Source organism: Thunnus albacares, chromosome 6, assembly GCF_914725855.1.
Source record: "Thunnus albacares chromosome 6, fThuAlb1.1, whole genome shotgun sequence".
NCBI classification, from domain to species: Eukaryota; Metazoa; Chordata; class Actinopteri; order Scombriformes; family Scombridae; genus Thunnus; species Thunnus albacares.
The window spans coordinates 24163141-24186455 of NC_058111.1; the positions used below are offsets into that span (position 1 = coordinate 24163141).

At 39.4% G+C, this 23315-nt stretch overlaps 2 protein-coding genes across 2 annotated transcripts; one reads left to right on the top strand and one right to left on the bottom strand.

Annotated features, from left to right (window-relative positions):
- The first annotated feature begins 372 nt into the window (after positions 1-372).
- On the top strand, positions 373-5652 carry LOC122983477 (transmembrane protease serine 2-like). Its single transcript, XM_044353210.1, has 13 exons — positions 373-387; positions 610-760; positions 1268-1360; positions 1457-1570; positions 1970-2099; positions 2206-2316; positions 2416-2459; positions 2674-2836; positions 2926-3098; positions 3390-3491; positions 3824-3966; positions 4573-4725; positions 5359-5652. Exons 1-13 carry the CDS (start codon positions 373-375, stop codon positions 5374-5376), a joined length of 1410 nt encoding a protein of 469 aa, XP_044209145.1. The 3' UTR covers positions 5377-5652.
- A 1471-nt stretch (positions 5653-7123) lies between these two features.
- bace2 (beta-secretase 2) lies at positions 7124-19596 on the bottom strand. The gene is made up of 9 exons (XM_044354702.1): positions 19013-19596; positions 14295-14383; positions 13592-13808; positions 11265-11396; positions 10479-10613; positions 10023-10124; positions 9456-9605; positions 9174-9342; positions 7124-7694 (listed from the first exon to the last, which is right to left on the bottom strand). The coding sequence occupies exons 1-9, from the start codon at positions 19298-19300 to the stop codon at positions 7453-7455; spliced, it is 1524 nt and encodes a 507-aa protein (XP_044210637.1). The 5' UTR covers positions 19301-19596; the 3' UTR covers positions 7124-7452.
- Positions 19597-23315: the final 3719 nt, after the last annotated feature.

A 23315-nucleotide genomic window follows, 5' to 3' on the forward strand; every position in this document is an offset into this window, starting at 1 on the left:
CATTTTCTGTCGCTCATTGACTCAAGTTTTGAAGCTTTATGTGTTTGCCTGTCTATACAGCGTTAGTGTAGTACCTTTCCATTGTGTACTCAGTGTAGCAGTACTCAATCACCACACTGACAGTTCAGCAGATAACACTTGTCAGTCTCTATTGTGCTTGTTGTGAGCTCAGGAGAGAAACTTCAAACCGATGAAGAGGAGTGGCCACACGATCACACAAACTCCACCTGGTCACTGTGATGTGAGGATTCAGTGAAAGCAGAACAAGGCAGATGTGAGAGGAGACGCCAGAGGGGCTGAATTTTATCTTTTGAGAGAGTAGAGCAGTAAAAACATTAAAAGGCATTTTTTTTCCCACTGCATCCATTAATAATGACCACCAATCCGGTAAGTTTTGCTTTTAAAATGATCTTTGTGTTTTCTTAGAGAACTTCTTAAAGTAATAATATACATATAATTAGAGTAATTCCTATCAATATTGTACCAATAATAGAGTTTAGAAATGTAAGTGAATAAAATGTGTAATATTTTGTATTTGAAATGCAGGACAATCTCATTTCAATCATCAATCATTAAGTTTTATTCTGGCTTTATACACTTTACCTTCAGTATCTGGATTCAGGTGTTTCTTTCATTCATGAGGATGGTGAGGGGAGGAAACTTCCTCCACTCAGCAGATCAGATGTCAAGCCTCAGTATGTTCACCATCAGGCCCCGAAGCCTCCACCTGAGATCACACACTCCATACCCAAACACAAAGGTACCCCAGTCTCCTTTTCATTTTCATAGCAAAATACTAACAAACCAAGAGGTTTAATTAATTACAGTTATAGTAAGATTATACAGTATATTTTTATGTTTATATAGATGTACCAGATGAAAATTGACCATTTTTGGGTTTGGGTTAAAAAAAACAACAACAAAACTCATAACTAAATGTTGGTAGGTATAGAAATTTTTAGATAAATTAACAACAGATAATCCAAATATGATCAGATTAACAATAAAAATGTGGATAAATTTTCCATATTAAGGACGGCTATTGTACTATATAGTGTATGATTATATATCCATAGTATTGTATGTATTTTAATGTAATTGTTAGTGTAATACTGCAGTATACAATAAAAGCCAAAAATACAGATGTTTTTACATAATTAGAATAAGATTTAAAAGGTGCATTTTAAACACATTTTAAAAGTGTGTAAGCTGAGTCTAATCAGGTCTACAGTCACAGTGTGTGTGTGTGTGTGTGTTGTCCTCTCAGGTGTAAAACAGAGGTGTGTGAAGTTCACTGTGGCCGCTGTGATCTGCCTGCTGCTCCTCTTGCTGCTGGCTGGAATCCTCCTCGGTTATTACTGTGAGCGCAGGATTTATTCCTACTGAACCTCGAACACAAACATATAGACTTAATTATATATATATATTTACACCCAGGTCCTCTCTTATCTCTCAGTTTCCTCGTCCTGTATACACGGGCTGCAGTGTGGCGATGGGGGCTGTGTGTGGGAGTCCCAGTGGTGTGACGGGGTGACGGATTGTCCAGCAGGCCAGGATGAAGCTAACTGTGGTAAACAGCCTCATTCAGGGCCAAAGTACATGACAAAACACACCTGAAAAGCCTGAAGTCTCATCATCCACCTTCAGGAAGCACAGTCTTTTACAGCTAAATGTAACACATTGATATAATATGACTTTACTTTCAGAAATCTAAAATTGAAGGATATTACATAAACATTGTTCTGTTCAATCATTACACACACAGCTGGCTACCTTGTAGTTCCACATAATGTAAATGTGAAGTGTTAGTTTCATGTTTGTTATACAAAATGGTTGGAGTTTGTGAAAAAAACATGTGTTGTCAGTTATTTGTGTTACTTGACACATCGTTGCACCAGTTGCCCACCGACTTCACCTACTTTCCACATGTAGCAAAATGTCAAGTGATCATCTGCGTTTGCTTTGTCAGTGAGGCTTCATGGTTCCAGTTTCCTGCTCCAGATTTACACGTCTCAGACTAAAACCTGGAGGAATGTTTGTTCTCACAGCTGGACGGACCAGAAGGGGAAAGCAAGCTGCCAGCACATTGGATACAGCAGGTAAGATGTTCAGCTGTTTCACTGGATCAAACACAGACTGTGTGTCCTCTGCTTGTGTGAATGATTTATGTGTTTAAATTGTGTTTTCCATCATGTGGTTTGACAGGAGCACATATTTTAAATCAGGCCAACAGGAGGCTGATTCTAGTGATGGATTCTTGATGGTGAAGTCTGATTTCAACCCTGAGGCTCCCATATTGCAACAAGTGATCCTCAGGTTAGTGAACTGGTAATACTGAGCCAGCAGAAATGACTCTAATATTAAATGAATATGGACCTAATCCCATCTCAAATGTCTTCTTTTTGCCGTCTGCAGTAAAACCTGCCCCAACAACAGAGTGGTGACATTGCGATGTACTGGTATGTCATTATGTAATCTGAAAATAATACGTTTATGCTTTATTTTATGTATTTTAGCTGTTTTTTTTGTTATTCACAATGTATCATTTTGTTGTCTGTCAAGAACAAAAAGGTCACATTAGTGTACAGATGCCATTTCAACACGGCAACACTTTGACATCTGCTTGTGAAAACTCACTAGCTGTGAAATCTCTAACAGCAATCTTCTTCACAGATTGTGGAAGTGGGGTGAACTCCAGCAGGGCCTCCAGGGGCCAGCTGGCCTCCCCCAGGGCCTGGCCGTGGCAGGTCAGCCTGCAGGTTGCGGGCTCCCACCGCTGTGGAGGAGCAATCATTTCCCCCCACTGGATAGTCACTGCAGCGCACTGTGTGGCCAAGTCAGTGTTTGTTTACTGCACTTCTCAAAGCAGTGGTTGCAGTCTGAGCTCTGCCTGAATCTACTCTCTGCTGTGTCTCTTCTCTGCAGGGCCTCCAGCCCCGGAGACTGGGCAGTGTATGCTGGGATTGTGGATCCATTAGACACTCTGTTTAACCCTGCTTACTCTGTGAGCCACATTATAGCCCACGAAGGTTACAATGGCCTCACTCGAAGGAATGACATTGCTCTGATGAGGCTCTCCAAACCTGTGGACAAGACAGGTGCACACAAAAAGATTTCCCAGAAGAAGAGCAGCATGTCAACACATCCACACTCAGCAACACAGCACTCAAATCAAGTCTCTTAGTGACAAAGAATCCAGATAAACACGGTTGTCCTTAGTATTTTTGTGTAATACAAAACACAACACTTTTCCTCATTAATCTCTTACTCTGTGGAAACCAGCTGATAAATGTCTGCTTCAGTGTCCACAGAGCACAGTGAAACATTTTAGTTGATCAAATATTCCTTTTGTAGATTTATAACAACAGTCATTTTCTTTTCTTTACCAGCCTCCAGTAATATTGGACCAGTGTGCCTCCCAAATGTTGGTCTAAACATCACCGCTCCTCAAAAGTGCTGGATATCACGATTTGGTCGCACGGTGAATGGAGGTGAGACACTTATGGTTACAAGTGGTTATGTGGTGTGAACACAACTTTAACATTCTGCTTCATCAGTGGAAAACGCACAAAACACAAGTGAATAACAGAAACTGAACTGGAATAGGTGTTTAAAAGATGAAGTGTCTTTTTTAAAAGTAACACTGGGGGGCGCCATGGTTGAGCCTGCTTTATAGTTTGCCTGATATAATTTGAAATGCATGTGAACAAATACTTGCATTAAAGAGATGTTTAATTGTAAAAGAGCATGTGGGAATTTACATGACTTTTTAAAAATGTCTTGAAGTAGTGACATTCCCATCTGCTGCGCCTCTCTCTGACAGATTCTGGCTCTCCACACCTGATGGAGGCTCAGGTCTCACTCATAGATACTTCAGACTGCAACAGCTCCATCGCCTACAATGGCAGGATATCACAGGACATGCTCTGCACAAGAGAGATGGGGGCAGGATCAGACACATGCCACGTACAACTGGTGACACGATAAAAAACTCTTTTTAACTGATATCATAAAACACAAAGTGCAGTTTATTTTATCTCATGTAGTGAGCACCAGTGTGACTGCCTTCAGGGTTAATGTGTTGCTGTATTTGCTTTAAATACAGACTCAACTGATCACAATGTACACAAAGACTTGTTGGTCTTTACATAAGTAGTAACAAATGGTCTTTATAATAACAGATATTTTCTGGTGACAGAAATAGTTTCTGTTCTTGAAAGAATTCAAAGCATGTCCAAGCTCTTATGCAACTTACTTTGATGTTTATTCAAACAAGACCTACACTATGTTCTGTATGTGGTGACAACTTTAAATAAACAGTTTCATTTGATGACTTATAACAAACCATTTATACAGTCAATGAATGTAAAGTCATGGCGCTGAGGAGGCAGCTGACTAAGTATACAAGGGTTATTATGGACCTTTAAAGACCTTAAATGTCTCTTAAACTGAATAAATATTGTTTGTTTTTCAATTTCACCTCAAAATTACTGTAAAGCTCTTAATCATGAGTATGTATCATGTACAATGTGTAGCTCACCAACATTCAATCTGTGCCTAACTGTTTTTCAGACTGACAGTGGCAGCCCTCTGGTGTCCCTGAAGGATGGAGTATGGTGGCTCGTTGGGGACAGTATTTGGGGAGAACACTGTGCTGAGCAGAACAAACCAGGTGTTTATGGCAACATCACCCATTTCTTGGACTGGATCCACCGTCAGATGAAGGTAAAAACTCAGAACAGCAAAATCAACAGCTAACATACGGTGATGTTGGACTATGCAATAATAAGTTAATACTTCTTGAATTGATGTGATAATACTTACTGTATGTTTATGGTCTTGATACAAGTTGATATTTTAATATTGTAGTTTGTGCTTGCTATTTATTTACTTGTGTGACAACTCAAAGGTAATCAAAGTATTGACATTATGATGAGGTGGTCTTTGTCATGTCCAGTGGACTTTACAAAGCATTGCTTGGTTTCATCCTGAAATAAAATATTATACTGTAATCTTGTACAGAAATGATTAATCAATTAGCTGATCTGCAGGAAGTTGATTACCATTTTAAACATTTTTAAAATTTTAAGAAATTGAAAAATAATCATCAGCAACTACAGCTGCAATGTAATTATTAATAAAAAGTATTCTGATTTCGTTCAAGTTCAGATTTTAATAATAAAACATGGCAATTTGCATGACAATTTATCAAAGTTTAGCTTTGATTATGATATTCATATTTATGATATTTGATTACGATGTTTCCAAAAGCACAAATTGTGTAGAATAATGTTCAGACACAAAATGTGATGCAGACGTTCACAGGAAACAATGAAAAAAATGTTTTTGTGTTTGCAGAAACATCAAGATGAGTGATGACGGGACCAAAGATGAAATGTCTGAGATGTTGGTGTTTACAATTTTTTGTAGCATGCAGATACTTTTTTTATATCACTGTCTCAATATTATGCTGTATGTATCACTAACATAACTTATTTCATAAATACTTTTTGATGTATTACAGTTTTATTTTTGTGTATTTGAGATACAGAAGGTCTTTAATTAGCCTGAATAATTTTGACTGAAAATGTCCATTTAATTAAAAGTTATAAAATGAGCCATTAAATGGAGTTGTGCCATGTCTCAACACAAGATGTCACTCACAAACCACATCAAGCTTGAAGCACAACAATTTCACAGGATGCTTCGGTCCTGAGTAACCATTACATCTTTGATTTGGTCACAAGTTATTTTATTTACAACACAAGTACAATTTTGGAACAGAAAAATACACTTTTAAATAAGTGAACATTCAAAGATTCAAGTGTACCTTCAATTTGACGACTTAAAATTTTGGCAGGTTGAGATATTAGTGCAGTTTGAGTTGTATCACAAGAACAGAATCAAACAGCACACATTTCTCTTTCAGACTGTGCAGCACAGCCTCAGCAGAGGACCATGCTTCATGTACTGTATCATTGACTTTTACATATAAAGCTGTCGCTCGTCTCAAGAGACAGTAAAATGGCATTTAGCACATTTTTATTGCTGACAGGTCAATCGGCTTTGCTAAAAAGCTAACTAGTCCACATGTACCCAGATGATGCATGTTTCAATATGTCCTTTGGCTTCTACTTCAGTGTTTGATTTGTATAAAATGTGCAGTATAAATATTTACCCTCGCAAATCTAGTCATAACTGCATCTAAAAAGCAAATACTTGGAATAATAATACAATCACATTCATTCAAAAGTTGGACATAAACAGAATTAGTAAAATTACATTAATTACAACAAATTGCATAACTGTTATTTTACTCCAACAGATTGAGAAATATTGATCTTTAGCTTTATATTACACTTTTGATCAATTTTAGAAACAAAGTGCAATTCAGCAGAGTAAGTCTCACACTGCTGATACTGTATATCAATATGTGTTTGCAGTGAACTGAGACTTAAAGGCACTAGAGGCACTGTAAACATGTGTGTAACCTCGAATATTCTTCCTATTAACTGTAATTGTTTCAGCAGCTTTTCCCCTTAACTTCAATATACACAGGCACACATTGTACTACAAATGCAGACTGGAGGTCAACTTTAGAGTATAAGAAGGCACTTGAGACATTCCTTCACTGATCACAGAGTTGGCTTTCATATCTTTAAAGAAGCTAAAAAATCTGCTGGTGGCAGATGATCAACTGTAAAGGCACTTTTTAAGAGATTGTGAGCCCTTGAGAAATTAATAATACACAATTTGCCTGGAAGTCAAATCTCTAACTATTAAATTATTAAAGAATAGCTGTGCATGTACTGCTTATGTCCTCCTCACCTGCTGTTGTGTGATTGTCTGTAAGGAAGTAACTCCACCCTTTGATATCACTGCTGTGTGATGGTTAGTGTGCGTCACAAGATGTTTTATAAAGTGTTTCATAGTTTGGTTCACCCTTTTGTTTGTGTTAGCGATGTCCTACATTTCCAAGAATACCTTTTGACAGTCCTAAACAGCTTGAACTTGATTTTAGCCATGCTTGATAACTTACGAGGCTTTCCAGTTAAAGAGAAGTAAGTCATAACCATTACAAAAAAACTGTTCTTTTAAGCTGGATGTGTTTTTTGTCACAGTGTCTACATATGTTGACCAATTATCAGTGAAAATAAGACAACCAAACAAAGAAATTGGAACCATAAATGCATTATGCATCACCAACAGCTGTTTTTAAATGTATAGAAGTGTTTTTTAGGGTGGAATTTCCCTTTAAGAGGCAGGTGATCTGTCTGTGTCTACCTCCACGGGCCAAGCTGATGAGTGCAGTCTAGAGTCTGTCAGACATTCAGAGCTGAGTATTGTTGGTCGGTGTAGGCCGAGCCTCACCCCTTTCTCCACCACTGCGGATGGGCTCTGTGCGCTGGTCCCCTGCCCGTTCACCCTGTTCGCCCGTCCGTTTCCTCTCAGTCACTTGATGCGGTGGCGGACCAGCGAGGACTCATCGGTTATCTCCCCTGAGCGGTCTCTGCGTCTGCATGGCAGGACCAGCAAGAGCAGCAGGATGATGAGGACCACGGCGCAGACCGCCATCAACGCGTAGGAGATCACCCACAGAAGAGGCTCCTTCAGAGCCCCGCTGGAGCAGTCGGCCGCCACGTCCGCCGCTGAGAAGGGTCCCGCGATCTCTGACAGAGCCACTCCGCCATTCACTGCAGAGAAATATAAGACAGATCGTTGCAAAACTCTGTTCTGATCAGCTGAATCACACCTGAAGTAAAAACGTCAAGTGTCTGAAAATCAACAGGGCAAAATAAAACACTCACGAACCTTGAAAAAGTAGAATATCTCAAATACTTTTGCATACTAAAAATGTTTGATCACTGCTGGATAAAAACAGCAAGCCTAATGTTTCAGACATGTGAAGATTAGATTGAGACAAACACTTGATGATGAACAATTGCTTGTTACAGATATAAAATGACAACTACATTACTATCAAGCTGTCTATTCACTTGTTGTGTTTGACTGACAGCTACTAAGCAGCATCATCAGAGCAATTAGAGATTTTTTGCTTCACTAGTTGAGAGCTTTCTGTGTCCAGATTTTACCATCCAACTCTGGATATCAGCTCTGGCTACCCCACTGTCACAAGCCTGCATCCTTAACCTTCAACCTACATCTGCTCCAAGTCTGTTGCTTATTACAGAACAAAAGTCATCTTTGTACTTTAAGATAAGAGCAGGGAGGCCCTGCCCAGGTTCGTATTTACACGAAACTTCAGGGAAGTGCTGCTTTTTAAGGTTTAACCTTTGCCATTAAGGTGATGATGAATGGGATTGTCTGGTGGTCTTGGTCAGTGAACCTATGAAATGAAATATAAACAAGTAGTATAGTAGCACACTAGTATATTTCATAGTTTGTTTAGTTGTAAGTTATCAATTTATCTAAATTAAATGCCCGGACTGTATTTTCTCTTTTTCTGTTTAAAATCTTGCAGTGTTGAAGCAATACCTTTGCTAAAGATAAATGTCATTTCCTGACATTTTGTTGATCTCTATCTATTATCAGTTGAAACCATATGATAGAAATTAAACCTATTGGCCATTAATGAAAGCGCTTACATTTGCTGCTCTTGAGGGGTTCCCTCTTTCCTTTACTTGTTTTATTTCTTTACACACGCACCATAACAGTCAATAAATAAATACAAGTTTGGAAGAAACAGTTGAAGTAGTATTTATTGCTACTTCATACTTCCTGTATGTGTTCCTTCCTGTGTTTGAGTTATTACAATATTAAGTGTACTGAGTTTGAGTAAGCTTTCTTGTGCAAACATCAGTTTTTCTGATGTGAATTACTTCAGCACGACTTCAGCACTTCGTACAAACACACACAATAAATATAGTATATTGAGATAAATATAGTACATTGAGATTGGGAAATAAAATTACCAAAAAAAAAGCAACACGCATTTTAAGCTGTGTACAAAAATGCAGCTGATGATCCCCACACAAACCAGTGTTTTAAGATACACAGTGAACCGCTTTGTTTAGAGGTCGTATCTGATATGTTGAGTTGTACATACATTTCTGTCTTTGTAATGGTCACAGGCATAAACACAAACTCCTACCATTGTTAGTGAGTTAGCAGTACTCCACAAGCACCTTGATTGGCCAGGCATGTACCCTCACCTGCACAGTTGCTGAGCGCGAAGCCCAGTCTCCGCTGAGCGCGATCGAACACCACGTAGAAACCTTCCATAACGGTAGCGCCGATCACCAGGCCGTTAGCAGAGGAAGACACTCCGAAACGGAAGCAGTCCAGCGTGCCGTCCACATCTGTGATTGGCTGGATGTACAACTGCAGCACAAGAGAGAATGAACAGAGGAGAACGATGACTGCTAAGAGTTTATGTCTCTCAGCTGGATGGAGGAGCTCTTCAGGGATGTTTTTGTGTTTATGTGTTTATGTACCTGAGGCAGGATGGTGATGCGAAAGGACTGGCTGGTGTTTGTGGCCCTTAGATAGATGGACAGCTTGGGGAAAAACCTCCAGGGGGTCTCTCCCTTCATCCAACATGCAAGCTTGGTGCCATCCCAGAACCCTGAGGAAAAGTCCTGGATCTGAACCAAGGAGACAAATACATGGAGGAGGAGACGAAGGGAAACAGAAGGTCAGTGCAGCAAAAACAGGCTTTGCTGTTCTCTTTCATTTTCCTTTACTGAGTTGAAACCTCACCCGCTTGGGATTAATCTGCAAGGATGTTGGTACATTAATTGAAAATGTTGCTTCCAGGTTCAAATTAACCTTGAATTCTGTTTGTGAACAGTTGTAAAAAGGTGGAAAACGTGTAACATAGAGAAGAAAAAAAAAACCCAAACAAAACCACAGGCACACACATATTTTTATAGAAGAAAAATTCCTGATGCTTCTTCTCAAAGCTACTATGTCCTTGAACAGTGTGTGTGTCCTATCCTCCCCTGCATCTCTTTACTCTGACAACACGTTTCATCATTGTCTGTGGAGAGACGGCAGCGTACCAGAGAGCTGCGTGTGATGGCTTCTACCACCGCGTTGAAGACATTGACAGGAAGTCGCAGCAGTGTCGTCCCACTGTCGACTATAGCTTTATCCATGTTGTACTGAAAAGAAAGAGAGAAAGAGTGAAGTGCAGTAAGGTTTCTCTCAGTTCAACGGGGCTCCTACTGAAGACCTTGAGCAAACAAAAGAATAGAAAATGAGGAAATTCTTTCATGAGCAGACAAACTGGATTGAATTCCCCTTCTCTCATACCGTTTCATTTCCGTGTTGTAACCTTCAAATAAGCAGCTCATCATGCAAGAATATCAACCAGAATATGTCTGTTATCTGACCAGCACTGCTCTCTGCTTATGATTTAACAATATGATTTACTCCCATTTAATGAACCTCATTGCATGGTGTTGGGTAGTGTTTAGCAGTTTCAGATATCATAGAAGATATGATGATAAGTTTACCTCTCTGCAGTCCAGGTCCAGATTCTGGTTTCCGACCTCCAGCTTCAAAACCTCCACTTGGTAGTACCACTCCTCTATTATAGGGGTGTACCACATTGACCCCCGATACAGAGTTGGTTCAGCCCCTCCCATGATCTGAGGAAGGATCAAAAAAAACCCCCAAAACACTCATTATATCATCATTCATCACTGGGTCATCTGTGAACACAACAACACCGTAAAAATCCAACAAGGGTGAGCTGTAATAAAAGCTTTATCCCTCCAAATTTTGGCAAAGTACATAAACACACACACACACACACAAGCACCCTGCCATCTTCTCCATCTGTCTATATCAGTGGGTCACATGATGGAGATGCAGCGAGCGAGGCATCGAGGCCGTTCGTATAACAGCGACAGACCTGCTCTCAGCAGGATACTATCTTAGCTTAATTAGCTACACTCTAACTAGACTGGGCCTGCGATGGGGAAACCGCAGTGACGAGGAGGATGCCAGCTATTATGTCTCCAAAATGCTCCTCTGTCTGACCCACTAGTGAGGGATTTGATTTAGTGTGAGAAGAAGAGAGTGCTCAACCACATCCCAGGACTGTCCTAGTGAAGTACGTAATGGATACTGCAAATGTTACACGCATACTGCATCACAAACGTTAGATGCAGAACATATAAGAAGTGTCCAAAGATGAAAAAAACCCTCTTTGCCTTTAAGCAAACTCTACAACCAAACATTTTTCATATGTTCATTTTATCAAAGTCCTCCCTGAGCAGCCCCTCCTGACTACTCACAAGACTGCCTCCCGCAGGGTCCGCTGTGCTGCTGGCTGACAGTCCAGCACCGCACATCTGGAGGGAGAAGATATCAGGAATTCCCAGCTGATCCACCACAGAGTTGAAGAAGGGCTCCACAGACGAGTCCGGCTGATTGAGAGACAGAAAGTGTGTCATCATTCATTCGTGTTAATTGATTTGAGCTTTTGCATTTGAAGTTTTTATTTTGTATGAATATGCAAGTTTATTTCATTTTCAGCTTATGCAAAAAAACAAAATAATCCAATATAAGTTCAGGAAAAATATTTAAGGAATGAAAGATCTCATTCCAAAAATGCTTTGTGTAAATTCTGGAAAAAAAATCAACTGTATTAAAAAAAACCTCATTGTGTGATGGATCCTGTATCTCAACACTGACTACATGGGATAACTTGGGTCTCTAAGAAAAAAAAAAAAATATTTTGGGAGTTTATAAGACTTGGGGATTAAGAAGGAGAACAAAAGATACACCAGTCAATTGTAGAACTAAGATTTGTTCGAGGATATGACTTTAATTGCAAAAAGCAGAAAAATTGTTTCCGGGGAAGTAGCTCTCCTGTACACATTAAAATACTTACACTTAAACACGAGATATATGCAAAGTTAACTGCTGGCGGGCTGATGGACTTACTCCTGATACTGTTGGTTTATGTTTAATTATTTAAATGTTGCAATAGACAACTGATTTTCTTTACTGACTTCAAAACAGATAAAAAAGTGTTTTGAAAGATTGAAACAATGTTCAGTACGGTACGAGACCGTGGTATGACCTTTGAAAGGATGTTCTCTCTCCTCTCTTTCTCAGACAGGTGTTATCATGATGTCACGAATGACAAAAACGTCCCTCAGGCGAGTTGAATCTGAACACTCAGGAGACACCAGCAGCACAAAGTGGTCAGTGTGAGCCTATCTGCCCTTCAATCACTGCCATTAGATCCCAAAGGTTGCTGTAGTCAGCACAGAATGAAGGAATGTATTGTGCCTTTTTAAGCTGACGTCATTCTTTAACATGATAATTCACCAAATTATCATGTTAAAGTCATGTTAAAGACAGCTGACATTGGGCGACTGTCACACTCCGCACTTAAGAATGTTCTTCTCTGGCTCCTGAAAATGAATTAAAATCGACTAACTGTGCTTCTTCTACACTGAAAGATTTTAGATTTGTTTAATCAGGAGAACAGATAATCATATTCAGTTGTATCCAATTAAAACGGCTGCTCCAGCTCCATTAATAAACATGATGATAAAAGTAATTTACTGAAATAGTACACTATGTTGGGTAATACTTTTGTCATTCTTGCCTAATATTCAGTGTGGAAAAAAAGAAAAGAAATGAGATGAGCATTACACAGGAGCTTCCCACCCTTGGCTTCCGAAAATAAAATCATAGACACGAAACTTTTCTGTTGTCATGTGAAATGTCCGTGACTACACACAGATAAGATCTCAGTTTCAAATGTTTTTCAGTGCTGTAAAAAAAAAAAGATGTGGGGCAGTAGGAAGTTATGCAGTGCTGCTTGATTAACTTGTTTAAACCTGATATCATCGAATGCCTTATTTTTCCTCTCTGTGCAGCCTGCGCTTTCTACAGAAGTTTTGCTTCCTCAAGTCTCATTTGCCGGTTACATGTATCAAAAAGCTTGGGGCTTGGTGGAAAGGTTATATAATAAATGTAATTTAAATGTACCGCTCCTTGTTTTTTGCAACAAAGAATGACCTAATTACTTTATGACATATTCCACAGTGATCAATAAACAAACTCAGGACTGAAAAACGTACACATGTTTGTAAAAATACTGTGTTTCATTTATTTTAGGTCTTTTTCTCTAAACATGTACAACCAACTTCAGGTGCAGGTGTAAAATATATGAGCCCTAAAACATCAGAGCTAGAGAGAGATAAAAGTATTTTTTTAATTGCTTAATAAACAAAGGAGGCTGTGGAATTAAAATAGTCCCATTGATTTATTCAATGTTGGATTTTTTAATTACTAAGAAACAATAAACAAAAAAAATCTATAATCATCCATGAGCAGTAATCAGATATCACTACTGTCATAAATATACCCCAAAATAAAGAAGAAAAGTGCTGTTTCACAATTGATTACCCCTTTTTCTGATTTCTACATTTCACTTCTACACTATTATCGATGATACCTGAATATTCCTGGCCATGGAAATATTTTGTTTCATTATATTTCAGGTGTAGATCTGCTGCTCTGATACTTAACATTACACTCAATTACCAGTAAAATCAGTGAGACAGTCATTTCAGATTTTTAAGAGCATGTTTGTGTGTCTCACCCGTGCCAGCATGGGATAGGCCAGTCCCAGGATGCCCTGCCAGTTCACCCCAGGAAGGAAGAAGCCGTCAGACGACAGGATGGCAGCTATGTTGATGGTGATGGTCCCGTTGGGGCCTTTAGGGATGGAGACATGGTCGATACCCAGTTCACCTTCCCAGTTGCCCTGAGTGTACCTGACACTCACAGTGCGGCCAGTTGACTTGTAGGTACTGGAGCTAAAACACAGAGGAAGAAGCTTGATTAAGACATGACTGAGGTACACATTGAGGAGACTTATAAAGCCTTGTGACACTGTGGTGAGATACAAAGCAAAATCAGTGCTAATTAGATTTAGGGCTAAAATAAAAGGGCTACGGCAAAAAAATAAGCATAAGGCAAGAAAAAATTATGACAGGACAAATTCATCACTTTAAAACTAAGTTAAACCTTTTTATGACACACATGTAAATGAATAAAATAGCAAAGATTAAGTGATCCATGATATTTTACAAAATATACTAGATATAGAAACATTATCTGTTAAAAACCTTTGATTTCTGATAGTATGTCATCAATAAATCCTACGTCAGCTATAAGAGACTGTGGATGATGGAGATCAGGTAATAGTAAAAATTAGAACTAAAAGTTGTAACACAATAGTAACAAGACATTTGCAGTCCGAGCGTGTGCGTCGGATTACATCAAGTGTTTGGGCCACTCACAGTGCAGTGTTGAAGTAGTGAGTAATAAATGGGTGTGGAGCCGCAGCCACGGCAAAGTTACTGCTGCCTGTATCCACCAGGATGTTCAGCTGAAAAACACAAGGAAGCATTTGCTTTAACAACGGCAAACCAACCCCACCCTGACTCACAGAGCTCCCGAGTTACACAGTGAAAAAATAAGAGACAGGTGCAGCACAGCGTTAATACATTCAGAAGTAGACTTTAAGCTTTTAAAATTGAATCAACACATTAAAATGTGTGTTTTTAGTAATAATAATAATAATTAGGAGATGAAAAGCTGTTGCAGAAGAGGGAGAAGAACAGGAAAAACTACATTCCTTACAAATCATAAAAACAAACAAAAAAAAGCAAACAAATTAAACTGGAAACACTGACGAGGGAACAAAAGATGGTACACACACACACACAAAACAGACAAAACAGAAGGATATCTTTCTTTCTTAGGGACTCTCTGATCCATATTCAGCCTGATGGAGGAATATTTAATTAACTGGAATGCCTGTTGTCAAATATGTGACATAAATGGAAATTATCCACGACTTAGCAATGTTGCATGTGTGCAAGTTAACAAGCGGCTATTAAATATCTGCCGTGTGAAGTTATTTAACTGGAAAATGACAGTGACAGCCACTCTCTGCTCTGTGCTTTGTTTTGAGCCAATAACAGTCACTTTTTGGTCAGTGTTTTGTAATTATTTTTTTCTTAATGCGGAGCTTTCCACTGTCACACAGAACTATTACAGATGATCTCTGGGTGTAAAGAGCTTTACCATTGGGCAAACACTGCTATGCATCTCTGATATAATTACTCTCTAAAGTGTGATCTGTGAGTTGAACATGATAGCCTCTAGCTACTGACATGACCCACTCCAGCTGTCCTGGTATGTGTCATGTGCACAGTGGGGACCAGCTAACAGCGGCTGAGATAATGTTGCCTTCAAGGCATCAATTATATCCTGAAGAATATCTCAGCAGCTTTTTTTTTTTTTTTTTTAAATATGGATATTATATTTATATATTTAGCTAGTTTGAACTCTTTTCTATTTTTAATTACTGTTTCTATTATATTCTATCAAGTCAACAAGCAGGAACTAATTAGCCAGAAGATTTCTGTCACCTCCACTACTGAGCGGTGGCCACATTAGCACTTGCAAGCAAGCGTTCCTCACCACAACGGGGGGCATAAACCTAATACCCCACATTCACCTGATGACTTAAAGAGGTCTATACGGTGGCTCGTCACTGATGTCGCACTGTCTATGCTAAGTATTTCTTCAGCATACTCATGAACACTGACTGGAACAATCAATCCATCATCACTCCTCTGCAGCTGCCACTGTTTAAGAAAGACCAGACCAGCAGGAAGTTGTTTATTTACAATGCAAATGAATTGGACAGCCAAACAAGTCATTCCATGCATAACAAGAAGACATTTACTTCCTCAAGCCCTTCAGCCAAAAGCTAAACGGTAACTAGAGTCTGTTTATCATTATACATACTGTATTTGCTGAGAAACCAGAAGTATCATAAATTATTCCTCAAAGCCAACATCCCACTGTCACGCTCAGGTGGGCATGAAGTCATTATGAAACAATTCTGTAATTATCAACCATGTGTTACAGACTGGTTCAGGCACGGGAAGCCCCTGTTGGCCTGTCCACAGGAGACAGGCTTATCAGTTCCTCCTCATTGGACTGGCCCTGGTCCCATCACTGTGACTGTGCCATCTAAAACCCCACTGCTGCCTGGCAGATGGCATCAGTCCACTCACACAAGGCCGGAACCTGCCAAACAGGCCAGATTGGAAAATACTGGAACCTCGAGGTGGAGGAGGGGGAGCAGGGGCATTTCCTTATCCCCACGCCACCTATCATTTCTAGTCACACTCCTCTCTGAGCTCGACTGTTGAGCCTCGGGCAAATCTCTTCCCCCCGCTGCTGAGGCAGCCTGCAGTCGCCCGCAGTTGAGCGCTCGCTGTCTAATTGGCGGTGGCTCCGTGGCAACAACATGCATCTGCTACCTGTTTGTACCAATTAGCAGATGTGAGGCTCTCCAGCCGACACCTCAGCCTGGCTGTGCCACATGCTAACAGATGCGGCAATTAGTGGCTCATTTGAATAGTGCCTCATTTAACACCACGGCCCTGTAATCACATCATCATTTAGTTAGAAAAATATTGAGAGTATTACTCAACAGTATCGGGTTACAGGACATTTTGGCACTGCATAACCAATCTGAACCAAAGTGGATTGAGCTCTGCTGATGTGAGAAACTGATATGAAGCTTTCAATGTATGCACAGACTACAAGAGTGTAAAGGCTGTAATGTTAGAGGAATGTTAAAAGGTGTAACGGTCTTCTCTCTATATACATTACACTCTCCCTCCTCTATTATAATTCAGCTCATTCCTGAGCCATTAAAAAAGTTGTAATATACATACAATTCTGATGACAACCTGTCTTTCTGTACATCTCACATCTACAGCGTTTACATGCTAGAAATTAAGTAAATTACCTTTTGAGACAATCATTGCAAACATAGACTGCAACATATTTCCCATTGACTATGAGTGCAACATTCAAAGTAATCTGAGATTAATAGTCTCATCATAATGTCATTCCTCTTGAGCTTCCTTAGGCTGTATGCAGAGCCAGTGCCACACCTGCCTTCAGTACATAAACACCAAATTATGTCATTTTACATGGCAGATATTTAGACATGTCATTGCAGCAAACAAACACAGGTATGACCAATAGCATTAATACCTACTGCCTTATCTTGACTATGCAGCTTTGAAAGAGGAAATAACATATTCTTCCTGTTACAAGTAAAAAAATCGAACTTTTAAGCATCAAAATGCACCATTGCTCAACTCAGTACACTCAAAGGTTTTGCTGCTAAAGCCTTATTTGGTCTGGTAAGACCAGTAGCTAATGGTGGCTATCATGTTGTATAACATCTCTACAAATGAATGGCTGGCCTGTTGACAATTCTTATACTATGTTGTGAAAGCTACTAATCCCACACAGGCTACTGTTCAACTAAAGTTATAGTCTTGATTGTGGGCGAACTGGTCTCAGGGCTCTGATATTGTGCTTTCTGGCTCACTGGACTGACTGGGACACATCACTACGTTACACCTGTGCTTTCCCTGCTATGGCAAGTCAAAATGGCAAAACTGGTGAGGCTCCCTTGGCAATCTTATTGTTCGTTTTATAAAAAGGTAATCAGAGAGGTATCAGAGAGGTTGTACAAACACAAAATAATAATACCTATAAATCAATAAAAGTTCCAACAGTAGGAAAACTTAGCTATAGATAGACACAAAGTGTTTATATATGACTCTTTATCAAACAGCTGAAGCATCGTTAAGACTAATTGGGAGCCACACCTGTTGTCTGTTGCGTAGGTAAGCATAGTTACTATTTACTCTTAAATGCAGCATGAGGAAGGTTGAATAGGAATGAAATGTTGCAGTGAATACATGATTATCTAACCAAATATTAAGTTTGGGAAATGGCTTTATTTGGGCAACACCTTTATCTTTGGTATGTCCTTAAAACTACAGATGTTAAGCCCATTTTTCATGAGAACAACTTTGATCTGGTTGTAAAGTTGTGTGGGAAGTGTACACTGGCATTATCCATCTTTATTATCCTCTCATAGGTTGACACAGGGCAGTGACATGGCAGGCAGTGCTGATAAGCCTCTGTGAGCCTGAGAAACTGAGCTGTGCCACCCAAGAGTCTTAAAAGCTCTGATCTGTTTAACTTGAGAGGCCAAAGAACACCAAGTCAATTTACTAATGAGATAATTCACCTTTAGTTTAAGCCCTATTTCAAACGCATCTACTTACAACACAATGGCGAAGCGTAGCCTTAAACCTCCAACACCCTTAAAGCATCATGTATTTTTAATAGTGACGGGAAAGAATCCTTCTTCCAATCCTTCCGGGACCATTTAGTCCTACTTAATCATTAATATGATCTCGTTAGGCACTTTACATAACCAGCAGTATGAAAGGATAACAATAAATTACACACACATCTTTCCGTGCAACCAGAGGAAAATAAGCAGCAAATATGCCTGAGCCAGGGCTATTGGCTGTTTTGTACAACTCTGGGGCTGCTCTTTGCTCCTTGGGAGCCTCATAATCCCTGTCAGCTGCCTGCTAAGAAACAGTGGTCCTCACAGGCAGCATCATGTGAGGGCATGTGAGCGGGGGTTTAGTCTACCTACAGACCCCAAGGCTGCAAGAGACTTGAGCCAGCTGCTGCACCCCACAGCCATGATACTATCCTGCCATGACGGTCCCAGGCAAGCAGGCAGGCTTTGGGAGAATAAACAGCTGATTTTATTGTATAAAGGACAGTGATATTATAATATGCTGCTGGGGTCATATCAAACAGTCGTGACATATATTTAAATATCAAATAGATAGTTCTGGTGTCTCAGACAGAGCCTTGGGGATGCGACAAACACAATCTTCAGTGGATCACATGGTGGACAGACCCGGCCCCTCTTCACACAACAGACCTGCCATCAGTGACCGAATGTAAACACATGATCCGGTGACTCAGAAGGAAAGTTGAGAAACGAAAGAAGGGAAAGGAAAGGCACCTTTAATATTTATCCTGTTCATAATGAAACCAACACAACAGACATGAACACACAGCAACGAGGTTTATGATACATTACCTTTTGGCCAGGAGTACCAACTGACATTTCTATGTAGTAGCCTCTTCCAGAGTCCCCTTGCAAGTTGTTTACCATGTCCAGAAAGTTGACTTTACCGGTTGGGTCAGAGGCCAGAGAGAGGCTGTTTCCATCAGACGTTAAAGCTCCCAAACGAAGAGGAGTCAGATCCACGTCGGAGGATAAGTTATATTTCCCTGTGTATATTTTAAGCGGAATAGAAAAGTAACAGTTGGTCACGCCGAAGCATAAACTGAAAGCAAATGCCCAGACGGAGACAGAGTGCGCCATGGTGCTGCTGGTTCACGTTAGACAGGGAAAGTCTGGGAGAAGACTCCTCGTTACAAACTTTGCTCCTCAAGTTTTCAGTTTAGCCATGATGGACCGTGACGACCGCCATCGTCATCTTCATCATCTTCATCATCACAGAACAGTTGCCTCTTCAACCGTCAAAAAGAAACTTGACATACTGACGTGTTGACACTATAACTGACGCTGAAAACTGTTAGTTTGACTGCCGTCGGGACACTTCCACAGGATGTCTCTCCTCCAATCAACGCCAACGGCTTCAAGCTGGCCGAAGTAGGAAATGCTACTTCCGGTTGTTACCTTCAAATTAAAGGTAACGGGTAGACAGAGTATGGAAGCCGAGTGCGGCCATGCTTGCAATTATTTTTTTTAAAAATGCTATTACCTCGAGATCACGAGTTAAATATCAATAATCAATGCATGTAATTCCTCCATTCATTGTCCATTATGTTGAACCAATGCTACATCTCTAACAGTGCATTCATAATAGCAGTGGTGGAAAGTAATTAAACATTTACTCAAGTACTGTACTTAAGCACAATTTTTGATGTACTTGTACTTTACTTGAGTATTTCCATTTCATGCTACTTCGTACTTTTCACTCCACTACATTTATTCGACACTTATAGTTACTTTTCAGATTAAGATTTTACATAAAATAATATATTTTAATATTCTAATTGTTGTTTAAATTGTATGCGCTTATCTTTTTAAAATGTGTTTGTGCTAAATAAATAACATGTATTATTATTATTATTATTATTATTATTATTATTATTATTATTATTATTATTATTATTATTATTATTATTTAAAAAAACATATGATACACATATGTAATTTTTAATCTACTTAAAGTATCTATAATTGGCTCCACACTGATAAACTACAACAGTAAAATAAATACTTTTACATGTATTTTTTTAGTGACAATATGATATACTATAATATTATAATACTTGAAAGAAGCCACTTTTACTTTTGATACTTCTGATGAGTTGCTGATAATACTTCTGTACTTTTGCTTTGTAATGGAGCATTTTTAGACTACAATATTTCTACTTTTACTTAAGTAAAGGATGTGAATATTTCTTCCTCCATTGCACAATAGTTATTACACAATTGCAGTCACAAAAGAACACTCCTGGAAGATGTTTGAAAAGATATGCACTCAGCAGTGGCACATCTCACTAACTACATTGTCCTATAGCCAGAAGTCAGACTACACAGCAGAATCTCTGATACTAACAAAATACTTAGACTAATGTGTGTCTCCATGACTAACTAATATGCATTCTTATATTTTGATCAGGTTTATTATTATTATTGATATGATAAAAGTATCTAAATTGTTAGTGGTGTAAACTGAACCATCCTGATACGAGCCGGATAGGGTGCTGCTCAGCTTTGCAGCCAATTTTTCCCAGAGGCCACTCACAGTATTGCAGCGAAAAATCACCCTGCAGCCCAAAAGGCATTTTCCTCATAGACCACCAGTGTAAAAGAGATGCCTGAAAAACTGTTGACAGGACACCTTGAACTACAAACAAGGTCAATCATGACCCTTTGATCCATGGGGTATTATATTTGTAAAACCTTCCTCAATCCGAGAAAAGTGATTTAAAAATCTGTGACGTCACCACAATGTCCCAAGCGGGAACTCATTGGCGGGGCCAGCAGGAGAAACACTTCTGCGCATATTCAGTGGGCCGCATATCCCCGGAAGTAAACCCAAAAGCTAGAAACTTTTTTGGCATAAGCACCACATGGATGTATTACCTTGTTTGAATTCCAAGGTGTCCTGTCAACAGTTTTACAGACGTCTCTTTTACAGTGGTGGTCTATGGAGAAAATGCTTTTTGGGCCACAGGGGGATTTTTCGTTGCAATACCGTGAGTGACCACTGGGAAAAATTGGCTGCAAGGCTGAGTGGCAGCGCCCTATCCAGCTCTTGTTATACATCCATGATGCACCATGGATGTATTGAGCTGGATACCGGACCCAAAATGGTGTCCATTCAGTCCAATAAGAATTGCTCATCTGGCACATGTGCCCAAAAAAAGTGACTAGCTTCCTGGTTTGCTTCCATGTTGTACAGCCCACTGAACATGCGCAGTAGTGTTTCTCCTGCTTGCCCCACTCACGAGTTCTCACTTGGCCCATAGACTTAGGGAAAATGCTTTTTGGGCCGCAGGGGGATTTTTCGCTGTTATAGGCCTACCACTGGGAAAAATTGGCTGCATGGCTGAGTGGCGGAGTCCTGTTCAGCTCTTATAATACAGCCATGATTACATATTACGTTTTAATATGAGCCACATACAGCACAGAAAAATACAGCAAGCACAGCCACAGACAATATAAAATGGGCCAAAGAGGATAAATTGGCTTATAAGCCTCCAACAATGGAATCCCTCATCAGTGCTAACTACATAGCCCACTACAGGCTATAAGTTCTGTTACATTAATATTTTAATATTTTAATTTTACTGAGTTGAGTGATATCAACTGAACGTAATTTTTAGTTTCTGTTTATGATTCAACCACCCTCTAATTGTCTTTTATTTTGAAGGTATACTTGACGCTGCTGATTTCACCACTTCCTGTGTGCATGGTGACAGGTTTTTAACAAAGTATGCAATTGAACGACCTCCCACCACAATTTAGACTGATGTGAACATGCCGGACAGACAAGACAAGGGGCGTGTGTGTGTGTGTGTGTGTGTGTGTGTATGTGTATTCTTTGAAGAGTGTAACAAAAAGTCCACATTGTTTCACAGTTCTTTCTTCCCTTAATGTTTCCGCATTTACAGTTCAAATCCAATTCTCTATACTTTGTGCATAGCCTTTGGTTGTCTTGTTATGGTAGTCTAGTATTTTAAATTTGTTCAGTCACAGCAAAAAAAAAAAAAAAAGAAAAAAAAGAAAAAAGAAAATCCCCCATGCTTACATATATCAGCACATATGTTAGTCTCCTAAAGTTATGAAACATATTTAACTAAAAGGTTAGGTGGGATATTAATTTCTTTGTATAGATTCTTTATACTTAATAGCGTGATTTAATTCGTGTTTAATGAGATATATCTGAAAAAATGACACTTTTATCTTTAAAAATCACGGTGGCATCAAAAGTGTGTCACTCCTACATTTTTGATGCCACCAAGACCATTGATTTATCAAATTGTGCGTAATTCTTTGTAGACGGGTGATATGAATTTTCTTACTGAGAACTGGTTTATTTTTTAAGTTAATAAGTTTGAAAGGCAATCCTCATAGACACTGTATTTAATATCTGAGCCACAACCTACATATATTCATTATGATTATTTGTACAGTTTATGAGTTATTTTATGTAAATATAATGCAATACAATCCATAGAGGCACATTATAGCACACCACCTGTATACAAACTCCTTTAAAGTCTCAAAATGCTCAGTGTTGCACACTGATTGACAGTGCATAAGCTCATTATGGTGACATGCACACTGCTATGTGTTAAAGCCCAATGCTGAAGTCTTTTAAAGCCCCATTCACTCCCATAGGATCAACAACTCAGCTAATACCATAAAGTCAGTGACTTTTCATATGATTACATCATCCAAATACCATGCCAATTACCGTCAATATGGACAGGATTCACACTTTATCTTCACAAAATGTCATTCTGTACCCAAGCACCGACTGCTGGTCAGTATAATTGGTCTCCAGTGCAATATGTAAAGATTGTGGTATATAGAAAAGACACATTTAAACTTCCAAGTTAGAAACTCAGACGTTTTTGTTCTTTGCATGTTCCAGCCAAGACTGTTTCATTTGCTGCACTGCATAGTGCAAGGAAGGAGGAAGAAGATCCAGTGGTAAGGCGAGATCAATGTCACAGGCCTTCTCCACGCTCCCTGTTTCACACAGAGACAACCACTGTCTCGCTCTGAATTCCTCATGAGTCCACAGTTACACTGTCACATGTTCACCCCGTCTCCGTCCCCCCCCCCCCCCTCT

Coding starts and splice junctions, on each gene's coding strand:
- bace2 (XM_044354702.1), bottom strand. CDS start 19,300: ATGGCGCACTCTGTCTCCGTCTGGGCATTTGCTTTCAGTTTATGCTTC. Junction 9,606..10,022: donor CCATCACACGCAGCTCTCTG/GTACGCTGCCGT, acceptor TCCTTGGTTCAG/ATCCAGGACTTTTCCTCAGG. Junction 9,343..9,455: donor GCATCACCATCCTGCCTCAG/GTACATAAACAC, acceptor CTTGTGCTGCAG/TTGTACATCCAGCCAATCAC.
- LOC122983477 (XM_044353210.1), top strand. Junction 761..1,267: donor CTCCATACCCAAACACAAAG/GTACCCCAGTCT, acceptor TTGTCCTCTCAG/GTGTAAAACAGAGGTGTGTG. Junction 2,460..2,673: donor GGTGACATTGCGATGTACTG/GTATGTCATTAT, acceptor TCTTCTTCACAG/ATTGTGGAAGTGGGGTGAAC.